This window comes from Vicugna pacos, chromosome 1, assembly GCF_048564905.1.
Source record: "Vicugna pacos chromosome 1, VicPac4, whole genome shotgun sequence".
In the NCBI taxonomy this organism is placed as follows: domain Eukaryota; kingdom Metazoa; phylum Chordata; class Mammalia; order Artiodactyla; family Camelidae; genus Vicugna; species Vicugna pacos.
Window position 1 is genome coordinate 42,580,023 of NC_132987.1, and position 27,294 is coordinate 42,607,316.

The 27,294-nt window shown below is 39.5% G+C and overlaps 1 protein-coding gene, 1 long non-coding RNA gene and 1 other non-coding gene across 4 annotated transcripts; 2 read left to right on the forward strand and 1 right to left on the reverse strand.

The window, feature by feature from the left end:
- On the reverse strand, positions 1 to 23,877 carry SLC2A2 (solute carrier family 2 member 2). The gene is made up of 11 exons (XM_006200812.4): positions 23,779 to 23,877; positions 18,346 to 18,438; positions 15,566 to 15,828; positions 11,236 to 11,360; positions 8,500 to 8,615; positions 7,433 to 7,595; positions 6,738 to 6,925; positions 4,393 to 4,497; positions 1,189 to 1,290; positions 289 to 492; positions 1 to 201 (listed from the first exon to the last, which is right to left on the reverse strand). Exons 1-11 carry the CDS (start codon positions 23,791 to 23,793, stop codon positions 1 to 3), a joined length of 1,575 nt encoding a protein of 524 aa, XP_006200874.1. The 5' UTR covers positions 23,794 to 23,877.
- Positions 3,565 to 3,637, forward strand: TRNAG-ACC (transfer RNA glycine (anticodon ACC)). Its single transcript has one exon. It is a non-coding gene; the product is annotated as a tRNA-Gly (tRNA).
- Positions 6,719 to 13,216, forward strand: LOC140696347 (uncharacterized). Of its 2 annotated transcripts, none has more exons than XR_012072542.1 (5): positions 6,719 to 6,800; positions 10,039 to 10,198; positions 10,420 to 10,539; positions 12,084 to 12,727; positions 13,083 to 13,216. It is a non-coding gene; the product is annotated as an uncharacterized lncRNA (long non-coding RNA). The 2 variants fall into 2 exon arrangements; XR_012072541.1 differs by lacking the exon at positions 6,719 to 6,800 and adding an exon at positions 7,185 to 7,277.
- Positions 23,878 to 27,294: the final 3,417 nt, after the last annotated feature.

Sequence of the window (27,294 nt, forward strand, 5' to 3'; positions counted from 1 at the left end):
TTACACAGTCTCTGTTGCTCCAAGGAATTCCATTTCTACAGCAGCTTTTGGCGCTTGGGTTGAACCACTCTTCTTTCGGAATTCTGCTGCAATCTCCTCAAAGGACTTTCCTTTGGTTTCTGGGACTTTGAAAAATGTGAACAGAGTAAAGGCCAGGACCACTCCAGCAAAGAGGAAAAACACATAAGGTCCACAGAAGTCCTGCAAAGAGAATAAACAGAGATCCAATTAACAGCTGTTCAACTCTATCTTCTGTTCCGTGAACTTGCACACTGTTAGGCTGCTTACCGCAATGTACTGGAAACACATAGCTATAATGAAATTGCAGGTCCAGTTGGTGAACGCAGCTATTGCCAAAGCAGCGGGACGTGGTCCTTGACTGAAAAACTCAGCCACCATGAACCAGGGGATGGGACCTGGCCCAATTTCAAAGAAACTGACAAAAAGGAAGATGGCTGACATGCTCACATAACTCATCCAAGCCAGTTTATTCTGAGGAAAACAAAAACAAAAACAAAACAAAACAAGAGTGGAACTGGGATCATTGGCTACTTCTTCCTTTAGCTAAGTAGATTGTCATGGAGTTCAGAGGTGACATTGCTCTCTTCCTGTTGTCTTTATGTTGAATTAGGTACAAGTTATTCTAGTCATAGACAAATTTATTGTAGCCTGAGTCATCCTTAAATCTTTTGAGCTATAGGAAATCCTCTGGATTAGGATTTTCTATGACTCTTATTCACTCTTTTCCTGTGAAAGAGGCAAAGCAAGGATCCAGTGACCTTAGCTTCTACTCATACCAAGATTGCTAGACAGGATGCATGACCCCCTGTAAAGCAGCAGATGCCAGTGCTGGACTGGAAAGGTCCAGGCACTTGCCCAAGGTCATACAGGGAGCCAAGTGGCAGAGCCAGCGTCAGAACCTGGTTGGGGCTGATCGCAGAGCCTGTGGTCTACCATTACACTACACTACTTCTCTGCGTTAACAGGCACAATTTACTGGCTGCTGTTCAGTATTTAAACCCCCAAAACGAATTCTCTTTTTCTTTGCATTTCTCCTTATATGCTATTCCTCTGGCTTTACTTCATAAGTCAATCTCAAATGTTTTTCACACACAAAGCACTTTAACCTGGAACACAGACGTGCTATCATATGGTAACCAAAAATCTCACTGTAGGCACCAAACTCACCAGCAGCACAAGTCCCACCGACATGAAGATGGCACAAAAAAACATCCCACTCATTCCGATGAGAAACAGAGAGCGTCGCCCTGCCTTCTCCACAAGGAATACCTAGGAAAGTTTTAGATATATTGGCTTTATACTTAACTAGTTTTTTTTTTTTTTTTTTTTTTTTTTTTTTTTTTTTTTTTTTGCCAAAGAGGTCATTTTAACTTACATAGCTGGAAAGAGGCAGTTCTGTTATTCCATTTTCTAGACGTGGAGCTGAGGAGGGGAGTGGTTCTTCCCCAAGGTGTCAGAACTGGTCTAGTGAACAGAGGTGGGTAACAAATACTGGCTTCATCGCATTGCATTGATTTGAACCTTCTAGAGGAAGAACCAAGCATTACCACCACCCGATGCTTATCACTTTGGGGACAATATTTAAAGAGGCTGGACACCTTGGATCTCTCTGAATATAGTTTCTGTACATTTAAAATACAAAGGTTCTACATTAAAAAATGCCATCTCCCTTCTGATAATTATCCTGTTGCAACTGCAAGGGTTTGAGCACTGCAGACCCCTGACACAGCACAACGGTTGATGTGTCAACTGTTCTCATCCAACTTTCTTACTGCAAATAAAGTCAAATTGGGACCACTCAGGGGGCAGCGTACAGAATTTGATCACCTTAAAATAATCAGGTCTGCATTTTTCTGGTGAGCTCAAGTGTACCTAGTACTGGTAATGACCTGCTATTCACTTTGAAAGATAAGACTTTAAAGCGAAAGGTTAAAGTGCTTTCTTATCCTAATTCAGGAGATACATCATTGAGTCCTTTGGGTCTGTGGACCTTTGCATTAATGGTTAAGATTTACAATTAGCCAGGACCAGAGTTTGTTGACCAGACTCTTGCTTTACCCTTGGAATACGACCAAAGTTGGTGAGTCACAGACACAAAAACTACCTGTCGTAATTTCTTACTTCAGTCAGTAGATTGGCTAGGCTCATAAATCTATCAGTAAATCAATAGCAATCCAATACCCTTCGTATACTGAGCTCAGGCTCTGAAAATATCTGAGGAATATTTCTGTTCACTTTCAGTGAAAGCTCCTTTCATCTCAGAGGCATTTTATATCAGAGTTCCAAATCACTTAAGGATACTAAGCAAAGAGCCTACCTACGTTTAATTGTTGAGAAAGAAGTGGGAAAACACAAACCTTTCTCAAGTTCATAAAATTTCTCTCTATATTTTGACTGTTTAATTATGACTTTTAAAGCTGACTTGATGACACCATGTCAAGCTGCCAAGAAAACTGAAACATCTCTTCAGGAATAAGGGCTTTTCCTGTGTCTGTTTCTTCTATTTCTGAACAATTATTACCAATAAGATTATAAACTCTAAAACTACATGCCTTGAAAACTGAGTCAGACTCCCTTCCTGGGGCCAGGTGGGTACTCATAGAGGAGTTGACTTGGGTCGAGACTTGGTCAGGGGCTGGAGATGTCTACCTGATCTTCAGTCTCGTCTTCACCCCAGACAGTGTGCATCACTCAGATCCCAGATGCCTACTTGGAGCTACTCTTTCTCCCCTAGACTCATGCTGCCTTCCAGTAGTAGCAAAAAAAATAGTAGTAGCAAAAATGAAAATTCCTCTTTAGGCATACTTGGAGTTCGGGTTACCCTGACCTTGATAACTTGACGCTTTACATAGCAAATTCTGTTACACATAACATGTTTTAATCGTAGTCTCTATATTAGAAAAATATGCTGAAGAGGGATTTGTAAAAAAATACTATCCCAGGAGACAAGAGAGTGCATAGTCCCTTGGATTTCATTCCAGTACCAGGCCTTCATTGATTTCGAGTGAGCTTGAACAGGCATTATCTCTAAAGGCACATCTCCCGAAGCACTGGTGTTCGTTTGCTATCTGTTCATCCTCCTCTTTCCAAGGTCCAGTTCTGTTTAATGTGGTCTGAACAAACCTGCCTTTTGATCTAGGTAGCCAGGCTGTAACTTATTGACCAGTCTAGGTAATAGTTAAATGTCCATGTGCAGAGAATGAAAAACAAATGACTAAAAGTATATTGAGTATAGCACTGTGACCAAAATTAAAAAGCACAAGGTTTTTGAACATCCTGCATTCAAAGATAAAAAATAAGCCACATTATCCTTGTTTTAAAGTGAGTTACATTGGTTGGGAAGTTTTTTGAGTCTTTTGGTTGTTTACTTTAATTCTTAGATTGTTAGGTTAAATATTATTACTGTCAAGATACTGAATCATTCCTTAGATAAGGTATCTGATTTTGAGACAAATATGTGACCTTTTCCCCTGTTGGGAAGAAAACAAAATTTCAAAAGTATATAATAACATTTGACATTTGAAAAAAGTTACATTTGTGGGGGAAGGGTATGGCTCAGTGGCAGAGTGTGTGCCTACCAAGCATAAGGTCCTGGGTTCAATCCCCAGTACTTTCATTAAAAAAAAAAATAATAAAATCTAATTACCTCCCTGCCACAAAGTATACAGTGCTGTATGTCAATTATAGCTCAATAAAACTGGGAGAAAAGAAGTCCCTCTTTAAAAAAAGTTACATTTCAAAAATAACAATAACATCAAGTTATACAGCAGTTCTGCTCCCTTCTCTCATATCACACAGTCACGTGTGTCATCAGAAGCCATGGCCTTGTGAGCTACCTGGAAGCCCCGCCCATGGCTGAACATGACAGGAATTTGCTGAGTCAGTTTAATTTTGCTAGAGGCTTAGCAAAATAGCTAATCAAGAGGGCCATGTTTATTTTAAAAATGTTTTTTCTAAGACATTGGGATAAAATAAAGAATTTCAACCATGAAAGTAGAGGAATCTAAGTGGAAGATCCAGTATTGACAGAAATAACAAGCTGTTTGCTAATTCCTGGGGGCTAAGTACAGAGCAAAGGAGAAGGAACCCAGGTATTTACACAAAAATACCAAGTGTCAATTCACAAATCAGTGACAAATGGCCTCCTCGGCAGATAGGGAGAACCAGTGACCTACCCTGCTCAGTCATGTCTCATCTTAGTACAGTGGTTGGTTATTCACATACAGGGCTCTTCCTGTGACCCACGTGGTTCTACCTACATACCCAGTACACGTGGAAAATGTCATTGGTTGCTTTTAGCTCAGAAGGTTTTTTACTCCCATTTCTGGGCTGAGGAACAAGCAGACTATTTATCTAGGGTATTTTACTTACAGAGAGAGCAGTGAAAACTGTGTTGACAGCACCAACTCCAATGGTTGCATAAACAGGTTGGCTGATTCCAGCCATCTGAAAAATGCTGGTTGAATAGTAAAAGATCTGCAAAATAATAATAGTTTAGCCTTAATCAAGAAGCCTAGCACTGATGGCTTTAAAGCAAGAAATATTTTAGGTTGTTTATTTTTAGTTGTTTCTGTGGAACCTGGGTCCCTAGAATTTCCAAAATGTTTCATCTGCCCTCTCCTTCCAGGGCAGCAGAAATCAGTCTTTCTTTATTATGTAAAGATTCCAAACACTTAAACGTTCTCCTTATGTTTAGTTGAAATCTCTACATATGCACTTTATCTTTTTTTCAGTTTTAAAACCTTTTGTTAAAGTATAAAATACATGCAGAAAAGTGCACATCACTTAAGTGTACAGCTCAATTGATTTTCACAAAATAAACTGTATTTTGTATATCAGCGTCCAGATCAAAGAATAAATTGTTTCTTGCCCTCCAGAAGCCCCCTGAATGTCACCTTTCCTCCAAATGAAACTCAGCTTCTACCACTGTAGATAAATTTTGTCTAGTTTTGTATTTGACATAAGTGGAGCCACATTGTATGTATTTTGTATTTGGCATCAACATTACCTTTGTGAGAATCATTCACACTGTTGTGTTTGTAGACTGTTCATTATCATTGCTATGTAAAAGTAGTATATTATTGTATTAACATACCACAATTTACCTACTCATTCTACTATTGTTGGGTGTTTAGGTAGTTATCATTTAGAGTGGTTATGAATAGTGCTGCTATGAACATTCTAGTACAAGCCTTTTGCTAAAATATGTACACATTTACACTTATAACAAGCTGTTTGCTAATTCCTGGGGACTAGGATTGCTGGATCATAGTGTATGCATGTTCTCAGCTCTGACAGACCCTGCCTAACAGTTTTCCAAAGAAGTTGTGCCAATTTGTGCTCTCACCAGTGTGTGTAAGAGTTCTGGTTGTCATTGCATTTAATCCAAAATTTCCCACTAATCTTAGTGGAATTGAAAAAAATCTGACTCACAACCTCCTTAATGGCCTTTATTATTTAGTGAAGTCTTTATGTTTATTTAGGTCATTTTTTTAATCTATCATCCTCTGTCATTCCTTCCCCAGGTAACATGCCCTACTGCAGGCACCTCTTCCAGCAGACAGGGCTGGTGCAGGAGGACTGTTCAGACCGTATTCAGAGAGGAATGACTTACTCACTGCACGCTATCCCACCATTTTCAGGCTGCCCCATAGTCTCTGGTTGAACATTTCCTGGATGCCTCTGAGTCAGGCGCTGGGATGGAAGCTAAAGCAGGAAGGTTCAGGGAGATTAAGTGTTGCACTGTTGGGTATACAGGCAGAGCTGAGAGAAAGGACACAGATTTGGTCTCTGAGACCCAAAGTTACAGAGTTAAGAGATAAAAATGGACATCAGGGGCCCCTTAGAGGAGGACAGAGACCACAGCAGAGTGGCAGCTAGCTTGTGGAGTAAGGCTCAGGTCTCCTTTTACTTCAGCTCATGGGAATTATTTCTTTGTCTCCCCAAGTCTCTGTCCACCGATCAGTCCACCCACAGTGCCTTTGCGAATCTGTGATTCACTATAGAAGCCCAAACCACATTTTTAACAGCAATGAAAGGTGATGTGATTTTCGTTATCTAGTTTCTTAACAAATGCTTAATTATTTTCTTCTAGTAGCTGATTGTCAGTAGAACAGTTTTAGTCTGAATACAAGGTTTGGAATTCAAAACTTAAATGCTGCTAGTTTAATACACAGTATGTTTTTCAATCATGTCTTTTTTATTACCCTCACTCACTGATAACATATAAGTTCACTCTGTTATGTATTTTATGTGCTCCCCAGGTAGGGTGTAAGTTTCTTGGGATGGTGAGAAACTTCTTTGCATCTGGATATCTGGTATACTTTATTTAAATAGAGGGAACCATGGATTCCTTTTGCCTAGGTTCTCAGAAATCCTAGTTTGATACTCAACTCTAGAAGCCCCTTGTAATTTAGTCTTTTTGGTATATTTATTCTCTCTCCCCTCTTTTGTGTTTATTATGACTTGCCTTTTAAACGTCATCTTAATAGACATACAGTAACATTGATTACTGACATTAAAAAAAATTTAAGCTAGTTTTAGAAATCAGAGGAAGCAAAACAAAGAAAATTAATGCCCATTCAATATATTTGTTGTAATAAGACATGTGATATCAACATTCTGAAATGTCTGCTAGTTATTTAAACTTAAACCCCTTTCCTTCTCTGTCTTAATTCACTTTGCTCTTAGGAGTTAGGGCGTGTTCTTAAACTCACCGCATTGATCCCAGAAAACTGCTGAACCATGTGCAGCATCAGTGCCACCAGAATGGGCTGCCGGTAGGTGGAACTGGTGAAGAGCTGAATTATGGAGACTTTCTTTTCACTTGATGCTTCTTCCTTTTCTTTTCTCATCTCAATGATGTCTTTGGTGACATCATCACTCCCTCTGAGTCTTTTCAAGCCTGTCCCCCAAAATGATCAGGTTGACACAACTCAGGTCAAAACAAAAATAAATTTAGTTTTATTACCTTAATGAAAGAGCTATAGTTCTGCATAGCCCTTTCTATTACTTAATAGCATGGGTGTTGGAAATTCTTTCTTGTTAAATTAAATCTCACTATTTTTATTAAGAAAACGCAGAACACTTGGCTTTATCTCACGACAATGAAAACTATAATCTTTTTTTTTTTTGTCATAGAAGCATAATGCGGGAAAGGTCTTCTACAAGACTCTGAGTTCAGTTCTCTGTGTGTAGATTTTCTATTTGGGCTTGTGTGAATGTTCATGGTTGGAAAATGGCATGCGCCAGTCCTAGTAAGTGATCTCACATATTCTTCTTACATATAACCACTAACTTCACTTGGAAAGCGCTGGTACCAGTTTCATGAGTATCCATTTATGCACACAGTTTCTTATTAGCTGATAGTTCCAAAACAATAGGAAGAGAGTTAAACCACCCATAGACTTACTTATCTTTGCTTTGGCTTCCTCATCCAACCTGATGTAAAGGTATCTGGGGCTTTCTGGACAGAAGAAGAGCAGCAGAGACTGGAGAACGGCTGGCACAGCAGTTAGACCAAGTAGGATGTGCCACAGCTCATGATTGCCCAGGAGAAAGTCAAGGCCAGCAATCTGAAAAGGCAGGGAGGAAGCATATTGACTGCATAAGACTTTGGACCTACCTTTTGAAACAATTTGTTGAAAAACTCACTGGCTAATAGCAATCCCTGACAACTTTGATTCAAGTATGCACAAGTATGCATAAGATGGGAACTATTGCTCATGTAGTCTCACCTTAACTGACTTAGGAACACTTTGTTTTACAAAGGATTCACCTAGATTTGTTTTCATTAACTGCTATGGGACATTTAAGATGGGCCTCAACCAAACCGCTAAGTACACGTTTCAATATCTGAAACGACAGCAAAAATCATGCATAACTTTAGACCTTTGTAAAAAAAAAATTCTCCTTCGATTATCCAGAACTTAAATAGGATGGCGTCACACAGCTAGAGCAATTACTCTGATGAGAACCAGTTTTGTGATCCCTATTGCAAGGAGTTTATCATCTGGATAGTCAGGTGTGAGGTTCCGAAGAAGCCCTCTGAGACCACAGGATAGAAGGAAAGAATAGACCAGCTGAGTAAGAACTGCTATTGTAATCATTTGCACATTAAATTTGAGCAGGTAAGATGCTCAAAACAAAGGAAACCCAGGCAGACAGAGATTTGATATTTTTTATTCCTTGAAATCTAAGTGGAATAATTTAATAGTAGAATAGCTCCAGAGGTTCAAGACTTCGCTTACCAGGTCACCTCCAGCACCAACCCCCACACAACTGCAGGGAGAAAAGTGAGGGATGGAGTAGCAGTACGTTAGCTTTGAGCTAAAAAGCCAGTATCTCTATACCACATCCACTACCACTTGTGGAACTGTTTTTTTCCCTCTGCGTTGGTCTACAGTGAGAGTGGACAGTTAGGGAGGGAGACGTTGGGTAGAGTAGAGGGTAGGTGAAATAGGGGCTGGGAGTTTTCACCTGACTAATAAGAATGCCCATGACAATGGCCAGCTGATGAAGAGTACCCATGGCACCCCGGAGCGTGGTTGGAGCAACTTCACCAACGTACATTGGAACCAAGCCCGAGATTAGCCCTGCATGAGACATGAACATACATGTTAAAATGTAGTCAGGACTACCTCAATAACAGTAATTTTGTTTAAGTACAGTCAGCATTCTGCTGAAAATCCCTTCCTGAGTTCACTGGAAGGAAGAGACCTTGCCCCCAACCACTGACAGAGTTTATGCAAAAAATATTTGTTGACAAGATTCCAAATGAAGTTGTAGTTGGATGTACAAACAGAAATGGTTGGTCATGCATTTGGCAATTATTCATAGCATTGGCTCATCCAGTTAAAAATCCATGTTAATATTGAGTTTACATCATAACACCTTAGGTTATCTTCAGAAAAGAGACTGAAAAATGCTTTAACAATATTCTTAAAAACACAATACCATTCTTAATCTAGATTCATGGGATTAAAGGAAACTAGGAAATATCTAGGCCAAACTCTTTACTTGGTAAAGGTGAGAAACGACCTACCCAAGATCACAGGGTATTAGAGCGTTAGCGCGAGAACCTCAAGCGCTGCCTGAGTTCTCACAGTGTGGAGGTGCCCAAGATCACACTTAGGGTCGGGGGTTGGCATGTAGGGAGGTGGAAGGGGATGAGGAGCTCGGGGCTCTTCTCCCAATTGCTCCAACCACAGCAACCTAGCTTCTTCTGTATTTTCTCCAAATAATAGGCTTCAGAAAAGATTGTACTTGCATAAAGATTTCTGGTATTTAAAGGAATACAAAAAAAACTGAAAAGCACTAGGCCATTCTGCCTTCTATAGTTTTCTTAAATGCAGATATAATCGATCATGTTGGAAATGGTGGAGGATCCAGTCATTTGCTGAGTGCAGAAAAAGGTCAGAGACTATCAATGAACAAGGCTGAATATAATGTTTTGTATTTTCTTAAGAATTTAAAAATAAGATTTGTCAGAGGCTTCCTCCTAGAGAGACTGCCTGCCAATCAAATGGAAATGGATGGTCTTTGTGTAACAGATGCTTTTGGAAACTGTTTCAATATATATATTTTTAATGCTTCAAATTGTCCTTAATATCTCACATGAACATTTGCATGGTAGATACAGCATCTGAATTTCTTCTGACTTTTACAAATAACTCTGATGTGCGTCTGTTGATTTAAATAAGAAGAAAAAACATGTGTTTGGCCCTGTTCCAGGCTGTACTATTTTTGTGTAATACCTAATGTTATACCTCAAGAACAGAAAATGCAAATAAGCTTGCAGGCCTGAAGTCATGTGAACCTGAAGTCAAATTGTATTTCTAATAATTTTTGGCAATTTTAATGCTTATAATAGGTCCAGACATAATTTTAAAAGGTGGTTGGAGGGTGTAAGTTACCTAGCTGTGCTAGTGATAGTTTGCCTCACAATATGTTTATATAGCATTTATTTTCAATTTTATCAAAAATATTTTGTAATTTTTTCCTCTACTCTATTTCCAGAAATGGAGAGAAAAGAAAGAGGAATCATGATTTGGATCCTTTGATAGTGTTATTAGTAGCATTTTACAGAAGAGGAAACTGAGTCTCATATTCACTTACAAAGGCTACACAGAGACAGTGCCACAACTGATTCACTCTGAATCCAAAGCTCTTTCCACAAGTGAGTTGACTCTTTACCTGGATAAAGTTATCCTCACTTTCAGTTATTTGTATTAATGTTGAAAATAACACAGAGACATTTAATTAAGTAACCTAAGACTTTTGTTTTAACTGATCATTGAAGATGCATCGAATTACAGTCTTTCTTCTTTTCAGGTAAGAATGTTATAAATATTTTATGCACCCTTTTGTGCCCTCATGTCTCCTCTCCCACCCCCAAAGAATATTAGTGGTTTGACATGTGGCTGTGATTCGGGACAATGGGTGTCACTGGCGTTGAGAAGCAAAAGATTTGGCCATTTTAGAGAATGAGGGATCCTCCCTTTCTTCAGGCCTCTGCTGGTAAGTTGCTTCAGGAAGTTTGAAAAGCTATTTCCAAGAAATAGTGACTAGACCGTGACGTTCTTAGGTGATGCGTCTTCCCTCCATTCTGAACTCCTCTAGCAGCTGCTTCTGCCCGCTTCCCTCTCCCTGTGGTCCCCACCCCTGTAACACTTCAGCCAGCAGAGAGGGCTGGGGAATGTGGTCTGAGACATGGGCCGGGATGTCAAGGTCTTTCCAGATAGGAGAGACGGCGACATCAGTGGCCAGGCGGGCCAGAGGAGTGTAGTTAGTCTAGCAGTCTTCCCCTGTCTACTGAACAGCAGGGGTAATAACAACAGCTGGCACTTTTGGCAGCTTACTCTAGTCAGATTCCATGCTGAACATTTTATTCTCACAAACGCCCCATGAAGTAGATATTGTTACTCTTCTCATTTAATGTATAAGGAAGCTGAGAGTTAAGTAATTTGTCTGAGATCATATGACTAGAAATGATGTCATTGCTGTGGATAAGAACATAGCTTTACAACTTCCACTTACTGGTCCCAAACTTCCCTAACTTAGGACTGCAACCTTATGCTACTGCCTTTCCCTTTTGTAACATCACCCTAGGCTCAAAAAGTTCCCTGCATGTAACCTCATCTGCCATTAGAATAATTTTCAGACACATATGTTTGTGTGTTTGTGTGTGTGGGTGGGCGTGTGTGCACGACTTACCACAGTAGAGTCCTGATATGCCTCTTCCTGCAATTATAAGAATGTGAGATGGTCCCAGTTTCGAAAACCCCATCAAGAGAGCTCCAGCTAATGAGAGAATATTTGATACCAACAAGGCTTTGATTCTGAAAATTTGAAAAGCGAGGATTATAAATTCAGCATCAAATCTCGATAAAAATTATTTGCTTTCAGAGCATGCTGAGATTTTTACCTAAGAGTAACTATTTTAATTTTGTTGATAGAGATAGTTGGGGAATCTTAAACCGTGATTGCTACTTTGATTTGTCTTTGGATTAAAGCATTACTAATAAGTAATATTTATAATGAGAGAATTTTGTGTTGCATGTGCCTGACCTCCACATTTTGACAGAGATGATTCAATTGTAATGATGACTAGTTTGCTTTAAGGTAACTCTTTTGGCACTTTTTCAAGTAGTTAACAATTAGATTTTTCCACAAGTTGATTGTTTTAGACAATAATTGCCTGGTGCTAGCTAAATTCAATTCTGTGGCTGTAACCTATGATGCCCTTTTTTCCTTTTAATGGTATAGTTTTTTTGTTGCTATAGATCATGAAAGGAACTTTCAAAGTTCAGGTTTCTTTAGTATGAATTATTTGGAAGTAAATTAAAACACGCTTTTACTTTAAGCCTTATCGTAGAGAACTATAATTATTCTTATTTTATCATTGTATGCCAGCATACTTCCACAATGTATGAATTAATGTCAACTAATGTAAAGTGCATAATAAAGTTGACAACAGCAACAAAAACATCGTTTTCAAAGTTAATCTTATGAAAAATTGACAACACTTGCAGATATCTGACACTTTTCCTCCTATAAAATAGGGAAGTGAAACAAAAACCTTCTTCAAAGTTCAATCGATGATAATAAGGTCAATAAAAGAATCTGAGTGAACAGGTATGAAAACGTTTGTGTCACAAATAAATGTAAGTATCTTATTATGTTCCATTTCAATGTTTCAAACTTTAATAGGTGTGCTTTTACTAAGGGAATATCAAACACCAAACCGATTTTTTTTTTTTCTGGTGTAGAAAACCATATAATCTCATACTGCAATGAAACTATATGATAAGCCGAATAATACCGCACAAGAGTCCACATCCTTATCCTCAGATCCTGGGAATGAATATGTTACTTCATATGACTTAGGGGATTTTGCAAATATGATTAAATCAAGGATTTTGAGATGAAGAGATTATCCATTTCGGCCCAGTGATGATGAATCACCATGATCCTTATCCTAGGAAGGCAGAAGAGATGGTGATGTGATGAAAGGAGCAAAGCCTGGAGTGATGTGCTTTGAGGATGGAGGAAGGGGCCACAAGCCAAGGGATAGAAGTGGCCATCAGAAGCTGGAGAAGGGCAAGAAAATGGACTCTTTCCTCGAAGACTCCAGAAGGAATGAGCCCTGCTGACACCTTGACTTCAGCCAAGTGAAACTGAATTTGAGCTACTGATCTCCAAAACTGTAAGAAAACACATTTGTGTTGTTTTTAAGCCACTAAGTTGTGGTAATTTATTAGAGAAGTAATAGGAAACTAGTATATGAAAGTTATAAACTACCCAAAGGCAGGCAAATAGAGTGATTTGGAGCCAGCCAGCTCGGAGCTGCAGAGTAGGAAAAGGCAGGCGTGTTTCTCTGGGAAGGGCTTTTTCTCTACACAAGGACAGAGGACAGGTAAATTCAATAATCTACCTTATGGTTGATAGCTAGCTAACAGTGTATTTTATTAGTGGGAAAAAAGTTTGAAAAGTCATAAAAGAGATAACCTAAAAGTATTTTTGATGCCAGATTGTTCTAAAGTCCCCCTTCCTTATCACAGGTGGATGCTGGAGCACTTTATACAACTTAAAGGATTTTAACTTCTGCTCAGATGTGAGAAATGGCCAAGAATAAATAATCTAAAAATACACGAAATGGTTGAATCAGGGAGAAAGAAATATATTTCTAAGCATATCTCCTTAAATCTTGCTCTAAATACTTCTGTTAGCACAGGCTTTGTCATTGCTGCCATCATCATCATCACCGTCTATGTTTGCTGACTCCTCACCATGTGCCAGGCGGTGTATTAAACCTTTCCTATTCATTTTCATTTAATAAATAGCTTGCTTATTTTCACACAGCTATTAAGTGACAGAGCTGAGACTTGGTCTGTGTGGAACCAAAGGTTAATGCTTGATTTTAGTGAGTTCCTTTTTTGACAGCAAAGACAGAATGCATTCAAAGGCAAGCTATGGATACTTTCCTTGATGCATGGTAGTGTGGATTGCACAACCGTGGTCACCCCCACCATACTCTAGTACATACATTTTAAGTAAAAAGTGACCTTGAAAACCCAGATCTATAAAACAGTGGCCACAGACATCTATTGACTATTACACAATTACAAGGAAAGACTTTTTTTTTTTAAGCAGTGGAGGAAAGGTATATTTTTATTTATTTACTTTAACTAGTAGAGCAATGACCTTGGCAATAAGGACACTCATGTCATTTCTCAGGGTCTCTCCCTAGAAAAATAGTTTTATGAGAGAGGCTGGACTATTTTGTCTTAATTTTGGAGTTAAAATGATTAATTTTAGGGCTGTTTTTCAAGGAGGATCATTTTTCTACTGAGAGTTGGAAGAAGTGTCACTTTTAGTTCACCATAAATGATTTGATAAATGCTCATTTGACATTGTTTTGGGGGTCTGACCATTGTTGATGCTAAATCTTGAGACTTGAGAGGACATGTATCCTGGTTCCATCACTAGGACACCAATTAAATGTTTTAGAGAAGTTACTGAGTTGCTAGACTCTCATCTCTAAATGAGGGACAAGGGCTTTAATTTTTTCTTCAGGGATGAGAAGTATAAAACATCAAAAGCTGCTAAAAGACTTGGTCTGTCCACATTTAAAAATTTCATATAGTTTTGCTTAATTTTATTTATTTTAGACATAATTAATTCAGAAAATTTTCCAGTTACTGCTTAAACCAACTATGTGCAAATTAAAATGACTCTCAAATTTTTAAAATAAATAAAGCCAGCATATGACCTCCATAATTTACGGATACTGATTTAAAGTTCAGCTAAACACCAGTAAGTTGATAAAAAGAAGAACTAACCATTTTCTTTTGTGGTAGAGGAAAGTCCCTTTCAAATGAGAACAAGAATAAAACTTGGGTTACCATGCTACCCATTACTTAAGAGAAATTCTTCCAGTCTTATTCTATAAAAGCTCCAGTACAGAGGAAGAAGTTATCAGAATTTAATAACCAGAGAGCTAAAACTATAATTTAAAATAGGAATTTAAAAAGCTAAGTGAATTATAAAAGATAGTTTTTATTAAATTACTAAGATAGTTGCCTATATTAATTAGACTTTCAAAAGTTTTTGCATTTTCTAAATTTTCCATATTTGTATATTTTTATCATGAGAACCAAAGTAATAAACAAAAGATGGACTCAAAGAGCAGAAAATAAATCAAAAGAAATAACCATTTGATTTTTTACTTCCTCTTTATGGAGGTGGGGGAATCCTAGGAGACTTAGTATGTCATATGACTAAATGAAATTTGAGTGTAAAGAAGTTCTACTGATGTTTTTAATCCAAAACACCTGAAAGAAACCAGAGTACAGAAATAAACTTTTCTGCTTGGGGCTTTGAAATAGCAGTAGCAGCAGCTAGGCACCCTATGCCAAGTATATTGGGCAATTGGGAGTTGGGGTTATTGACTTGACCTTAGGACTTGACTGATCCAAATGCCAAATTATAACCTGAAAATGAAAACCCGTATGTCTGAGAAATGGAGTGATTTGGTGAAGCCAAAATGAACTTCCAGGTTAAAAATTCCACTCCTGACTCTTCTATTGACTTCCTGAGTTCACCATTTGTGCAGCTGTTTCTGAATATGTTTTACAAGTTATAGAGTGAGAGAATCTAAAAATATACAGCAGTGGGGGAGGATGTAGCTCAAGTGGTAGAGCACATGCTTAGCGTGCACAAGATCCTGGGTTCAATCCCCAGTACCTCCATTAAAAATAAATATATAAACCTAATTACCTCCCCCTACAAAAAAAAATACAAAAAAATAAAAATACACAGCAAACTCACTTTTGCTATAAATGCTTCCACAATTAAGCAGATTGTTGCAACAGATTTGTCCATCATTTGGTCCAACACCAACCTAACTCATAGGATCATGAGTTGAAAAAAACAACTCTAAAACTAATTCACAAAAGGAAAGATGATTTCTTTCCAAACAAATTCATACAAACCCCAATTACTGAAGTTTCTGTATTTATACTTATTTTTGAAATATGCCTACCTTCCAAGCCGGTCCCCAAGCAACCCACCAAAAAATGAAGCAATCATTCCACCAACTGCAAAGCTGGACACAGATAGGGACCAGAACAAGGTGATGAGGCTAGCAGATGCCATAGTTTCTTCCTCAGGCCAAGAGATGGGTGTTGGGCTCTCTCGATGTGGAACTGTGGGTAGTTCCTTTGTACTATGGATAGCATCGTTGTTGACAGCTTTTCGGTCGTCCAGTGGAACACCCAAAACATGTCTGTAATGGGTTAATATTACCTAAGGAAATAAAATAAGGAAATACAGCTCCAATAATTCAAATGTTCTGTATATTGTTGTTTGTTTTTCCTTTAAAATATTTGTTAGATGTTTAAACAGGATTATTTCAATTATTTGTGTTATGTACATCCTAACACATATAGATTATTTACAGTTGATCATATCCTATAAAATAGAGGTTACAGATTTCAGTGTCAGCAGGAACCAGGCAGGAACAAACAAGTGAAGGAGGCAAGAAGAACCTTGATGACCAGAGCACTGAAAAACCGTCTGTATTACTGAGAATTTGATAGCGAGTGGGCAGGGTTTATTTGTCCCGTATAAAGAAGGAAGCTGCAATGTGAGACTAATGTTTTGTGAGCTTTAATTTTTAAAAGAGAAGCCAGAAATAATGGATTTTTATGTAAAATTCCTTAAGTTTTAAAGGTTGGCAACTATTCAAATTGAAAATATTCTGCAGGCTGAAAAGATAACATTTTCACTCCACTATTACCCTTGCAAAGCAGGATCCAAATTGGCTTCCCTAAATATTTTAATAGAAACATAGAAGTGGATATGAGAAAAAAGATTGGGAAAGGTAAGATAGGCCAAAAATAAAGTTAGTATACAAAATTTAAATATATATATATATATATTTATAAATACACACACACACACACACACATACATACATGCATACACACCACAGCTTCTTTATCCATTCATCTGTCCATAGACATTTAGGTTGCTTCCACGTCTCGGCTGTCATAAATAGTGCTACTGTGAACATTGGAGTGTTTGTATCTTTTCAAGTTAGAGTTTTCGTCTTTTCCAGATGAGCAGCTCTTTAAATACGGAAGGGAGGGGCTATAGAGAGGGCACTAAGCCAGCTGCCAGTGGGAGACTCTCTTCTCAGGTCTGGCTCTAGGACTTGGATTGGAGGAGGGGAAACCTTAGATTATTTTTCCCTCTAAGATTGAAGAAGATGGTTTAAATTATAAAAAGTTCTCCCATGAGAAGAGGTTCTGTCACTTCCAAATTATGGTGATATTGCGCTAAATTTCAGGAATCCTGCTAAATTGGCGTGTGTTGTCATCACCCACAGAAAAAAGACGTGACCTCCAGCGTTATTCCCTAAATCCCTCAGCCCAGGCAAAGCCTGCCACACTCATGACATGTGGGTGCCCAACCAGAGCACAGCCTCAGCCCCAGGAGCAACCCTTTTCATGTGATGGACTGTACATATTTCACACACTCACGCCTTGTAGAATCTTACATTTTCCTTAGAGTTCAATGTTGTAAGAGAAGCAGATGAAATATGATGGATTCATAAATGGCGCCCAGCAACTGCTTTTACTGTCACCTTATGCCACTCCTTCCCCCAGCTTCTCTTCTCTGTGTGTGTGTGTCTCTCTCCTTCATTCACTAAACACTTTGTTGTTTACATCAATTGTTATGTTTGGCACTGGTGGTAGGAAGAGGGTCAAGACTACAACCTCACCCTCAATGACCTGACAGTCTGCATTAGAGAAGAAAGAATGGAGTCCTGATTCACCCATTTACAGGCTGTGGGAGCTGAGAGCAATGACATCCCTCTCCTGCCTGTTCACTAGATACCAGAGTAGGGATGCACAAAATAAGTGAGAAAAATGATAGCAATTATTCAATATTAAAAAAATACCCATCCAAATAGTCATCATGGAGAAAATCCAGACTTTGTTGGACTTCGTAACTGTTATACAGTTTTGTATTATTTTGCTTTGAGTCACCTATGGGAGACAAGAGTCGGGGGAAGGACTAGTGTTAGGGCTCCTAAGGGGTTTTTGCTTGTCTTTTTTTTTGGTGATGAGAACTCTTATGATTTACTCTCAACACCTTTCATACATAACGTACAGTGGTGTTAATTATATTTATTATGTTGTACTTTACATCCCCAGTACTTATTTACCTTATAGCTGGAAGTTTATACCTTTTGACTGTCTTCATCCAACAACCCCCACCACCCACTGCTGGGGCTCCTAAATATTTTGATGTGGCCAAGAAATGGGCACAATAATGTTGCTGGGTGAGTGAGACTGGGGAGAGCATATGTTAAAGTGCCTGACGCACAGTGAGTTGGTGCTCAGTATGTTTGTGCACCGAGAAAACCCTGCTCTTCCATCATTTCCTTTTATTCCCTGGCGTTTCCATCTGTGTATGACCGGGAACTCTGGAATGTGTGCTGCAATAAGCTGTTAAGCTTAAAAAAAAAAAATCCTGAGGCATGTGGTATTCTGACTGCAGTTTTCTGTGAGCTCAGCAAACAACAGAATCAGAGATCAAGAATTGTTTATTACCCTTCTTTTTCTGCGAGGGCTATTACATGAGGAGTCAAGGCCAAGTTATCAGCTTTGGAACCATGCATGTGGCTCCTGACAGAAGACCGGGACTACCCCGTGTTCCCACGTGGGCACCCTTTATCTCTGTGGATGAGGAGCAGGTATCTTTCTGTCACTGGTAGAAATTGCCAAAAAGAGAACTTGTACATGTTTCACTTGCCTGTTGAGGTGCGTTGATCACACCAATGTCGTATCCAAACTGGAAGGAAGCCAGCACGGCAGTGAAGACAGCAAAAACCAAGGTCCCGGTGACCTGTGGGGAATGGAGCACAGGGCTGGGACACACCAGGAAATTTCAGTTACCCATTGTCCCATGCAGCGTGGACTTCTCACAGGCTCCACAGGCTGATTCTTGCCCCTTGATACTCATTCACCACGTGTCCTGCGCTCCCGGCAGGGCAGGGTACATTCTTATGGGAGTGGGGGCACCATTCATCTCCCCTACACTGTGAAAGTCTGGGACAGCTTCGTCCAGAGGGGTAACCAAATACATATATAGCTGGTATAATTTATATGTATTGAAGCTTCAATGCCTGATACTGAGTATTTTGCCTATTGCATGCTCTATGTGTTTCATCTCATTTACTGGTTTTCTCTTGCTACTATTACAAATAACCAAAAAAGCAGTGGCTTAAATAACACAGATTTATTATTTTACAGTTTTTTACAGTTCTTATAGCTCGTAAGTCTGGTACAAGTCTCACTAGACTAAAATTAAAGTGTCGGCAAGTGTTCCTTTCTGGAGGCTTGTAGGGAAAAATTCAGGCTGATGGTAGACTTCAGTTCCTCATGGTTGTAGGACCAGGGTTTGGGCTGGCTTAAAGCAAGGGCCGCTCCCAGCTCTAGAGGCCACAACGTTCCTTGGGTAGTGGTGCCCTTCCTCCATCTTCATAGCCAGAAATAGGCTGGTCAAGCCCCTTGTTCCATTTCTCTGACTCTAACCACAGCCAGGAAAGTTCTTCCCTTTTAAGAATTTGTGAAGTTAGTTTTGGTCCATCTGGAGAACCCAGGAGAGTCTCCCTATCTCAAGGTCCATAAAGTTAATGACATTTGTAAAGGCCTTTTTACTATGTACGGTAACATACTCATAGGTTCTGGGGACAAGATCATGGACATCTTTTGAGGACCATTATTCTGCCAACCACACTCCTGATGACAGCACCATTAGTATCCCTATTTTATAGGATACTGATATCCCTATAAAATAACTAGGTTATCTTAGTTAAAATAACTAAGATAACTAGGTTAAGGTCTCACAGCCAGTAACTTGTAAAATAAAGATTTGGATTCAGGATCTATACTCTTAATTGCTTGGTTCTTTGGCATTTCTCATTGGTCAAAAACAAACAGTCAAAAACCAAACATATCTGAAAATACAGGATCCTAATTTTTCTAAACTGAAAAAAAGATCCGAGAGTGCACATATTAATAGAAATTGCCAATTGTGATACTAAAGTCACATTTTCCATTTCCGTTTCCACAAGTGCATTTTCCATTTTCCAGCCACTCACTACACAAATCCCCACCTTCCTCACACACCCAGAGAAAACTTTCATGAAGTCTCTGGACAAAAGTTGAAAATAACAAAGAATGGCTACTCAACCACTCACCTGTAACTCACCTGAAGGACCACCTCAGGTCCTGCCCACCACCAAGCCCAGGGCCACGATATACTCACCCAGTTCATCCCTGCATCTCCCTTTCTTCCTCTGGCAGAGTCTCCAAGCACTCGGCGTCTAAGTGACTGTCCCTCCCACTCCACCCCTGGGCTTCTACTCTCTGCTGGCTCTCTCCTCCTGTCCCCCCTGGACAAGCATATAGTTCATTTCCTCTTATTTTGAGCTCAACCAGTGACCATGGCAATGCTGAGCAGGGGTGCTACAGAAGTGGCAGTTGGGGCTGAAGGTGGTGGCTGCAGCAGGTTGGGTCCCCCATAATCTCCATCAGCCTTGCTCTGCCACTCCACATACACAGTCTCAGTTACAATAGGGTTAATTTTTCCTACATTACGTTGACAAAAATGAAAGTTAATTTTCAGAGACAGAAGGTCTGTCTAGCTCCTGTCCCATTATCTCCTGATCAAATCGTTCTCAGTCATTACTATAGAAATACTGGAGCTGCCCCTAACAGCAAAAAAGCCATTGTGAAGGAGATAGGAGAGGTTTTAAATGTTTAGAAATCTTAGAGTGTTCTTTTTTTTTAAACACTTTTTTTGTGGTATGGTTCCTGTACAGTAATCTACGTATATTCCAGATGTACAATCTGATGAATTTTGATAGATGTATACACACATGAAACCACCACCACAATCAAGATAGCTACCATTTCCAACACTCCCCAAGAGGTGCAGTTTTCGAATTCTCTTAGGGTGTTCTTAAAGTCTTTGTCTTCTGGTTTCCCTGGCTTCTTTTTCAGCCTTGACTCTGGTCCTGCCACCCCATGATCTGCAGTTCCCGTTTTAACCCCTTGAGATAGAAATTTCATTCAGTTGGTCAGATAAGGAGAAACTTCATTTATCACTTGAATTCTCAGCTAAAGTGATCATTTCACATATCAGTCTCTGGAACTATTTGATTGGATTTTGTTTGTTTGTTTGTTTGTTTGGCACCTCTTACTTTCAGGTTTAATTTTCCTCTCTGAACTCCATTTTAAACTGGCTCCTTGCTTCCTATCTTTTGTTTTTCCATTATGAAACAAAAAGAGCTAACATTTATAGTCGGGCTTCTGTGTGGTTAGACTTGGTCAGAGAAAGTTTTATGAGATACAAAATTTCTGGAAACTACTACTTCTGAATTTTAGTTCATCAACCCTCATCCATTACATTAAATGTCCAATTTAATGTCAAGGCTGACCTAAGGGTAGGTACATAGGAGCTAACGAAAACAGTGAGAACTTAGGACCTCACTCTGTCCATGCTCTGGGTTCTAAGTGGTTTGCCTGTTCTCTCAACAACCCTGTAGGTAAGAATTATTATTACCATTTCACATATGGGAAGATAGATATGGAAAGTAAGGAATTCATCCAAAGGCTGTTTATCCACTAAGTGGCAGAAGATACAGTCTTTTCTCTCAACCTCTTCATAGCAACAAGGCATTAAGCTTATTCTTTTAGAAAGACTACCTTCATTTGGAGCTTAATAATTTTGTTAGAGAAATTAGGTTATATATCCAATTAAAATGTGCAGTTGGATGAATGTAGAAGAGTAGAATGGGCAAGCGGCGGAACCTTAACATAAAACAAAATGTGGTATTTATTTTGTGGCTTTGAAGTCAGATGGGGTCTATTAGGAAAAACAAGTAGGCTTGGCAGTCAGAAAACCTAGAAGAGTTTCAGCTATGCCCTTAACATCCCCAAGCCTCAGTTTCTTTGCCGAAAAAAGTATATAATAATAGTTAATGCGTAAGATTATCATATATAATGTGTAAGATACATAATGTGGTCTTCCTATCAAAACTGAAAACAACTGATCTTTAATCCCATCATTCATCACTCTTGCCAAACAACCAGCTGTCAGTTTTTCAGACATCACCAATAATCTTCACAACAGTGTTATAAAGTACATGAAATTATTCCCATTTTACAGGTGAGGAAATCAAGGCCCAGAGATTAAGTGGTATACCTAACACTCACAGCTGGAGAATAACAAATACTCCTGTATTGGAACCCAAGGGTTCCAATTTTAAACTCCCATTGCTAAACAAAAAAAGCAGGCTTTCAGCAGCTATTGATTGAGTAGGTAGGGAAGAGATGCTTATACTGTTTCCTCTACACCACATACCATGAACGCCAACCCAAAGGTGATCTTGCACTCAGCTTTGGAAAAGTCCAGGAGCTTCTCAAGCCATAGAATTTTCAAGCTGAAAGGAACCTTTGAGAGCAATGGATTCTAGTCTGATCTCTCCCTTTTTCAGTTGAAGAACCTGAGTCCAAGTCCTTTGTCTGAATTACAGAGTGCATTCCTGGGTATATCCAGACTGATAACCCAGGTCTCCTGACTCTCAGTCTCCTGCTTAGTTCACTTCTTTTAAGTCTAGGTAGATTTACAAAGCTGAAACATTATGCTTTACATCAGTCCTCATTCTGTTGGGCTCTCTTACTAGCCAATTTCTCAGTTCTCAAGAAAAGTGCTAGAACGCAATTTCTAAAGGCTGTAAGGGAATTTAATGATAGTTCTAAATGAAGCTTGAGCAACTGCTATGTGCCAGGCACTGTGGTAAGCACGTTACCTTCCCTCTTGGAGTATCTGCCAGACTTCAGTTGTTTGAACACTACCTTCATGATTTTTGTCAAATCAACATACCATAGGTATAGTTATTATAGTCTTTGTATTATCTTTAAAGTTTTAACTACTTTAGCTTTATCCTGAGCTGTAATAGGAAACCATGAAGTCTGGGTTATTCCTTAAACACACATTATATAAATATATAACTATTGACATTCAAATGTTTGTTACCTGAGTTTCTCTAACATTACCTCATTTAATTACTCCCATACAGTAAAGAACTATTATAATCCCTGCTATATCCTTATATCTCCATATGTTTTCATTTTGTCACAACCGAGAAAACCCAAGATCAATTGAATAACTTACCCCCAGTATCACGGAGGTACGTAGCATTGCCACATTCCAAATCCATGGCAGCTGGCTGCCAAACCCGTGCTCCTAGCCTTGTCACTTACAGCAGTGTAAGTTACAGCGGATCAGAACTTACAGGTCCTACTCTAACTGGGCCACCCATTTCCCTACTTGTATGACTGTGTGCAGAGGTGGGTATGCTTGGTTGCAGAACACTTATAATGCAGCAATAGCACAGTACACTTTTTATTTTCAAGGTTTTACTTTGAAAAGTGTATCTGCAGAGAAGTTGAAAGAGCAGTGCAGTGAACACTCCATAACCTTCACCTGTGTTCACCGATGGTTAACATTTACCACATTTGTTTAACTCTGTGTGTGTGTGTGTGTGTGTGTGTGTGTTGTTTTGGCTGAATTAATTGAATATAAATTGCAGACATTTGTGTCACTTCTCTCCTAAACACTTCAGCATGTACTCACTAAGAATAAGGTATTCTCCCACATAATTACCATAGCACTATCATATCCAAGAATGTAGTAGATCTATTATTACCTAATATATCATTTTCAAAATGTCTCATTGTCCCCGTATTGTCCCTGAGATCTGTTTTCTTCTTCCTTCCACCGTCTAAGATCACTTGTTGCATTGTCAGTTCTTAGTCTCCTGGAACAGTCCTACCTCTTGTTTTTCATATATTGATACTTTCTGAGATTTCATAGCAGTTTCATGATTAATTAGATTTAATATGCCTGTTTTTTTCACATTCTTTCAGTGATATGATTATGCAGTACCACTTGAGAAAACATTACACAGACTAGTCAGAAACAGAGCTAATATTCTTAAAATCCCAACTACTGAAAAAGAAATACGATTTTTCAGCAGCTAAACTATCAATTGGCCAAGAGAGGTAGCTTTGATCTGTGGTAGCTACTCCTATCATACCCCAGAGCCTCAGCACGCTCACTGACTTGAACGGATTACCCTATTCATGTCCTCGAATGGACATAATACGACTTTACCTTATCTTCTGCCATTTTATGTGTTGAGAGTCCTCCTCTTAATTCCAGGTCCTGTAGTGAGTGTGGCAGATGCAGTAGCCAGCCTCTGCCTGTCTTTCTCCAGCCTTCTGAGACTAGTTATACATTAGAGGAGGAGGAGCAAAGGCAAAGAGGAAAGAGGCCAAGTTTAATCTTGGGCAGAGGGTGATTATTGATAGAATCTAATCAATAAATGCTTTGCCTCCATAACCTGTGGCTTCCATGCCTTTGTCCCACCAGGAAAGAAAATGGGAACAGTGTCCTTAGGCATAAGTTACAAACCAGAGGCATGTTTTAAGGCATGTGCTAAGTGTGGCAGTTACCAGGGGCAGAGGGAAAGAAATATTTGGGGTCTTTTATAGAGAATGAGATATGCTGGGCTGCAGTGCTATGTTGTGGGGACAAGAAAGACAGGGGCACGGGAGGCACACGCACTGCCCTGCAGAGAACCAACTCTGCACTGCTGTGCTTCAGACTGCGCTGTGTGGCCAGGGGTCACTGTAGGTGTGAGTGGTTACCTGAGTGAGTTTGGAGAGTCATGAACTTGGGTTCGAATCTCACCATTTTACTGGTGGTGTGACCTTAAGTAGGTGGCTCACTGTGACTCTCCTGTGCCTTCATTTTTTCACCTGATAAAAATGAGAATAACAGAACACATACTTTCTCTTGTTGGTTGGGTTAAACGTGGTAGTATATGAAAGTGTTTAGCACAGTGAATAATAAGTGCTCAGCAAATGTTGGTTGTTATTGTTTTCGCTATTACTATTATTGATTCTGTGTATGTCAAGAAGCACCTGTTGGAGGCAATAGTGTAGAGTTCTCAAACAAATCTGCTCATAGCATTTGAGCTAAGGCACTTCTGTGTATTCACTATGAGATCTACTCCCTGGGGGGGCCCAGGTGATATCAAAATTGGTTGATCTTGAACTGTGCTTGGCAAATAGTGTCACTGGTTCCACTGAGGTTCAAGTGGAACCAATTCCCAGCAGACCAAATGTCCCAGACAGCCCCATAAACAAGGAGTGTTATGAAGAAACATAGGGTGAAGAGGTAAAGGAAACTCAGATTTCATTTGTCTCTTATTTCACCACCCTCTTTTCATTTCTATCATCTCTGCAAGGTGATGCCAATGAGTGAACAATCCCATTAAAACCACAAACTTTTATTGAGCCCAGCACAGACCCAGGCTCTGAAATGCATGATACAAATAAGACACTTAGGAGCACAAATGCATAAGGAAGAGACAAACGTAAGCGCAAACATCAGTGCAGTAATTTCTTAGTGGAAAAGCATGAACGAATATTATTAGCAAAGATAGTTAATCTTTATTGAGTTCTTGCTTGGTGCCAGGTGCTGCTCTCAGCACTTTACATGGATTAACTCATTCAGTCACAGCATAAGGCACTCTTCGTTGTAGGGCCAAGCTTTTGGGAGCCGTTTTGAAAGCAGACTGTAAAGAGCCCAAGGAGCCACGCTGCCCTTAGTGCATGGGCAGCTTCCGGCTTTCTGCCCCCGGTTCAGCCAGTGATTCGCGCCACCGTCAGAGCGTCTATAATCAGGAGAGGATTCCTTAACATTTTCCAGTGACGTGACGCTGCCGGAAAGTCTTTGTGCGGCTGATCGTCCCCTCTGTTTACCAACCTTTGTTTTTGAATCTTTTAAGAGAAGAATTGGCCTTGAGTGTGGCGCGGGGCTGGGGAGCCTTTAACTTGTCCTGCCGGTTTGGAGCCGAAGCGCGCTCTGCCCCTCGCTGTCCAGGGACGCGGGACCTTGAGCCACCCAGACCAGTTTCCTCTGGTTTAGCCGAGACATTTCCTGTTCTGCTCTTTGCACATAAATGAGTAATCTCTGCACCTTTTTAGGGATGGGCTGGAACTTTATCTCCCGTTGTGGGTGGAGGGATTGTTACAGTGATTGCATTGATGGATTTAGCGCTTGGAGAATTAATCCATTTCGGCCTCTCAGGAGAGATTGCCTTTAGCGGTCACCCAAGGAAATGCGGGTCGGATTGCCTGGAGGCATCTTCTGTTTCCCTGGCTGTGGGATAAAGTCAAGCCTTTCTGTCGGTATGGGGACCACTCAATGAGGTGCACTAGTGCTCAGAATCATCTGGATATTCCCTCTGGGGGGCGTGAAACCAGCTCTGGGTTTGTTTTAGGGTTCACTCTTTAAACGCTTCAAATCGCATTCTGACTACCTGATTGATTTATTCCTCATGGTACATACCAATAGCTCTAGGTGGTGAGAGTTCCCAAGGACAGAAAAGAGCTTCTCCTCTTTTTTCACTATTCTTTTTACTTTGAGTAAAACGAGAGCTTAGTTTATTTCTATAAATGGGAAGAAAGACAACCAGCTATCTCTGCATGCTGCATTCCTCTCTGATTGGGTCAGGTGTGGGGGAAGGGCAAAGGCATCTCTAGGGAACGAAAATCAAATGAGTTCAAACTGGGCCAAGCCAGGAGAGCAAGAGAGTATTGGAAAGTCCCAGTTTCTGAATGAAGGCCAGTGTATTTTAAGATTTCTGAATCAAGTTTGTCCCCATTGTAGCCTGCCTCTTCTCACCCTCTCCACAGGCCCCTCTCTGGTCCAAGCCACTAGCATCTCTCCCAAGTGTGACTGACTGCACTGGCCTCCTACCTGGCCTACGGGTGTCCACTTGCTGTCGTGCCATTGTTGAACAGGATAATGGTTCTTTCCTCCATTAAACTGCTTCTGCACCACTGTCAACCATCAGTTGGATGTATTTATGTGGATCTCATTTCTGGGTTTTCTGTTCTATTGATTTATTTGTCTATCCCTCTACCAATATCACAGGGTCTTGATTACTATAGCTATATGTTTTGAAATCAAGTAGACTAATTCCTTCCACTTTATTCTTTCTGAAAATTTTAGTTCCTTTTACCTTTCTGTGTAAAATTTAGAATAATCTTGTATATCTCTATAAAACATCTTGCTAGGATTTTGATGGGAATTGCGTTAAATTGGTATATCAATTTGGGGAGAATTGTCATCTTTATTAGGCTGAGTCTTCCAACCCATGAACATGCTCTTCATTTATTTAGATTTTTTATTTCTTTTTATGTGTTTTATCATTTTTAATGCATTCTTATAATTTTCAGGGTACAAGTCTTAGACATGTTTTATTAGATTTAAATATAACTCTTATTTTCTCAGTGATCGTAAAAGGTATTTTATTTTAAATTTCTGTATGCACATATTCATTTCTAGAATATAGATGTATAATTGATTTTTGTGTGTTCGTCATATATCCTGAAACCTTGCTGAACTCACTTATTAGTTGTAGGAGGTTTTTTTGTTTTGTTTTGGTAGATTCCTTGGGATTTTCTAGGTAGACAATCATGTCATCTGAAAATAGGGAGAATTTTATTTGTTACTTTCTGATCTATATGCTTTTTATTACTTTTTCTTGCCTTATGGCACTGGCTATAACTCCCAGCACTATGCTGAGTAAGAGTGCTGAGATAGTCTTACCTTGTT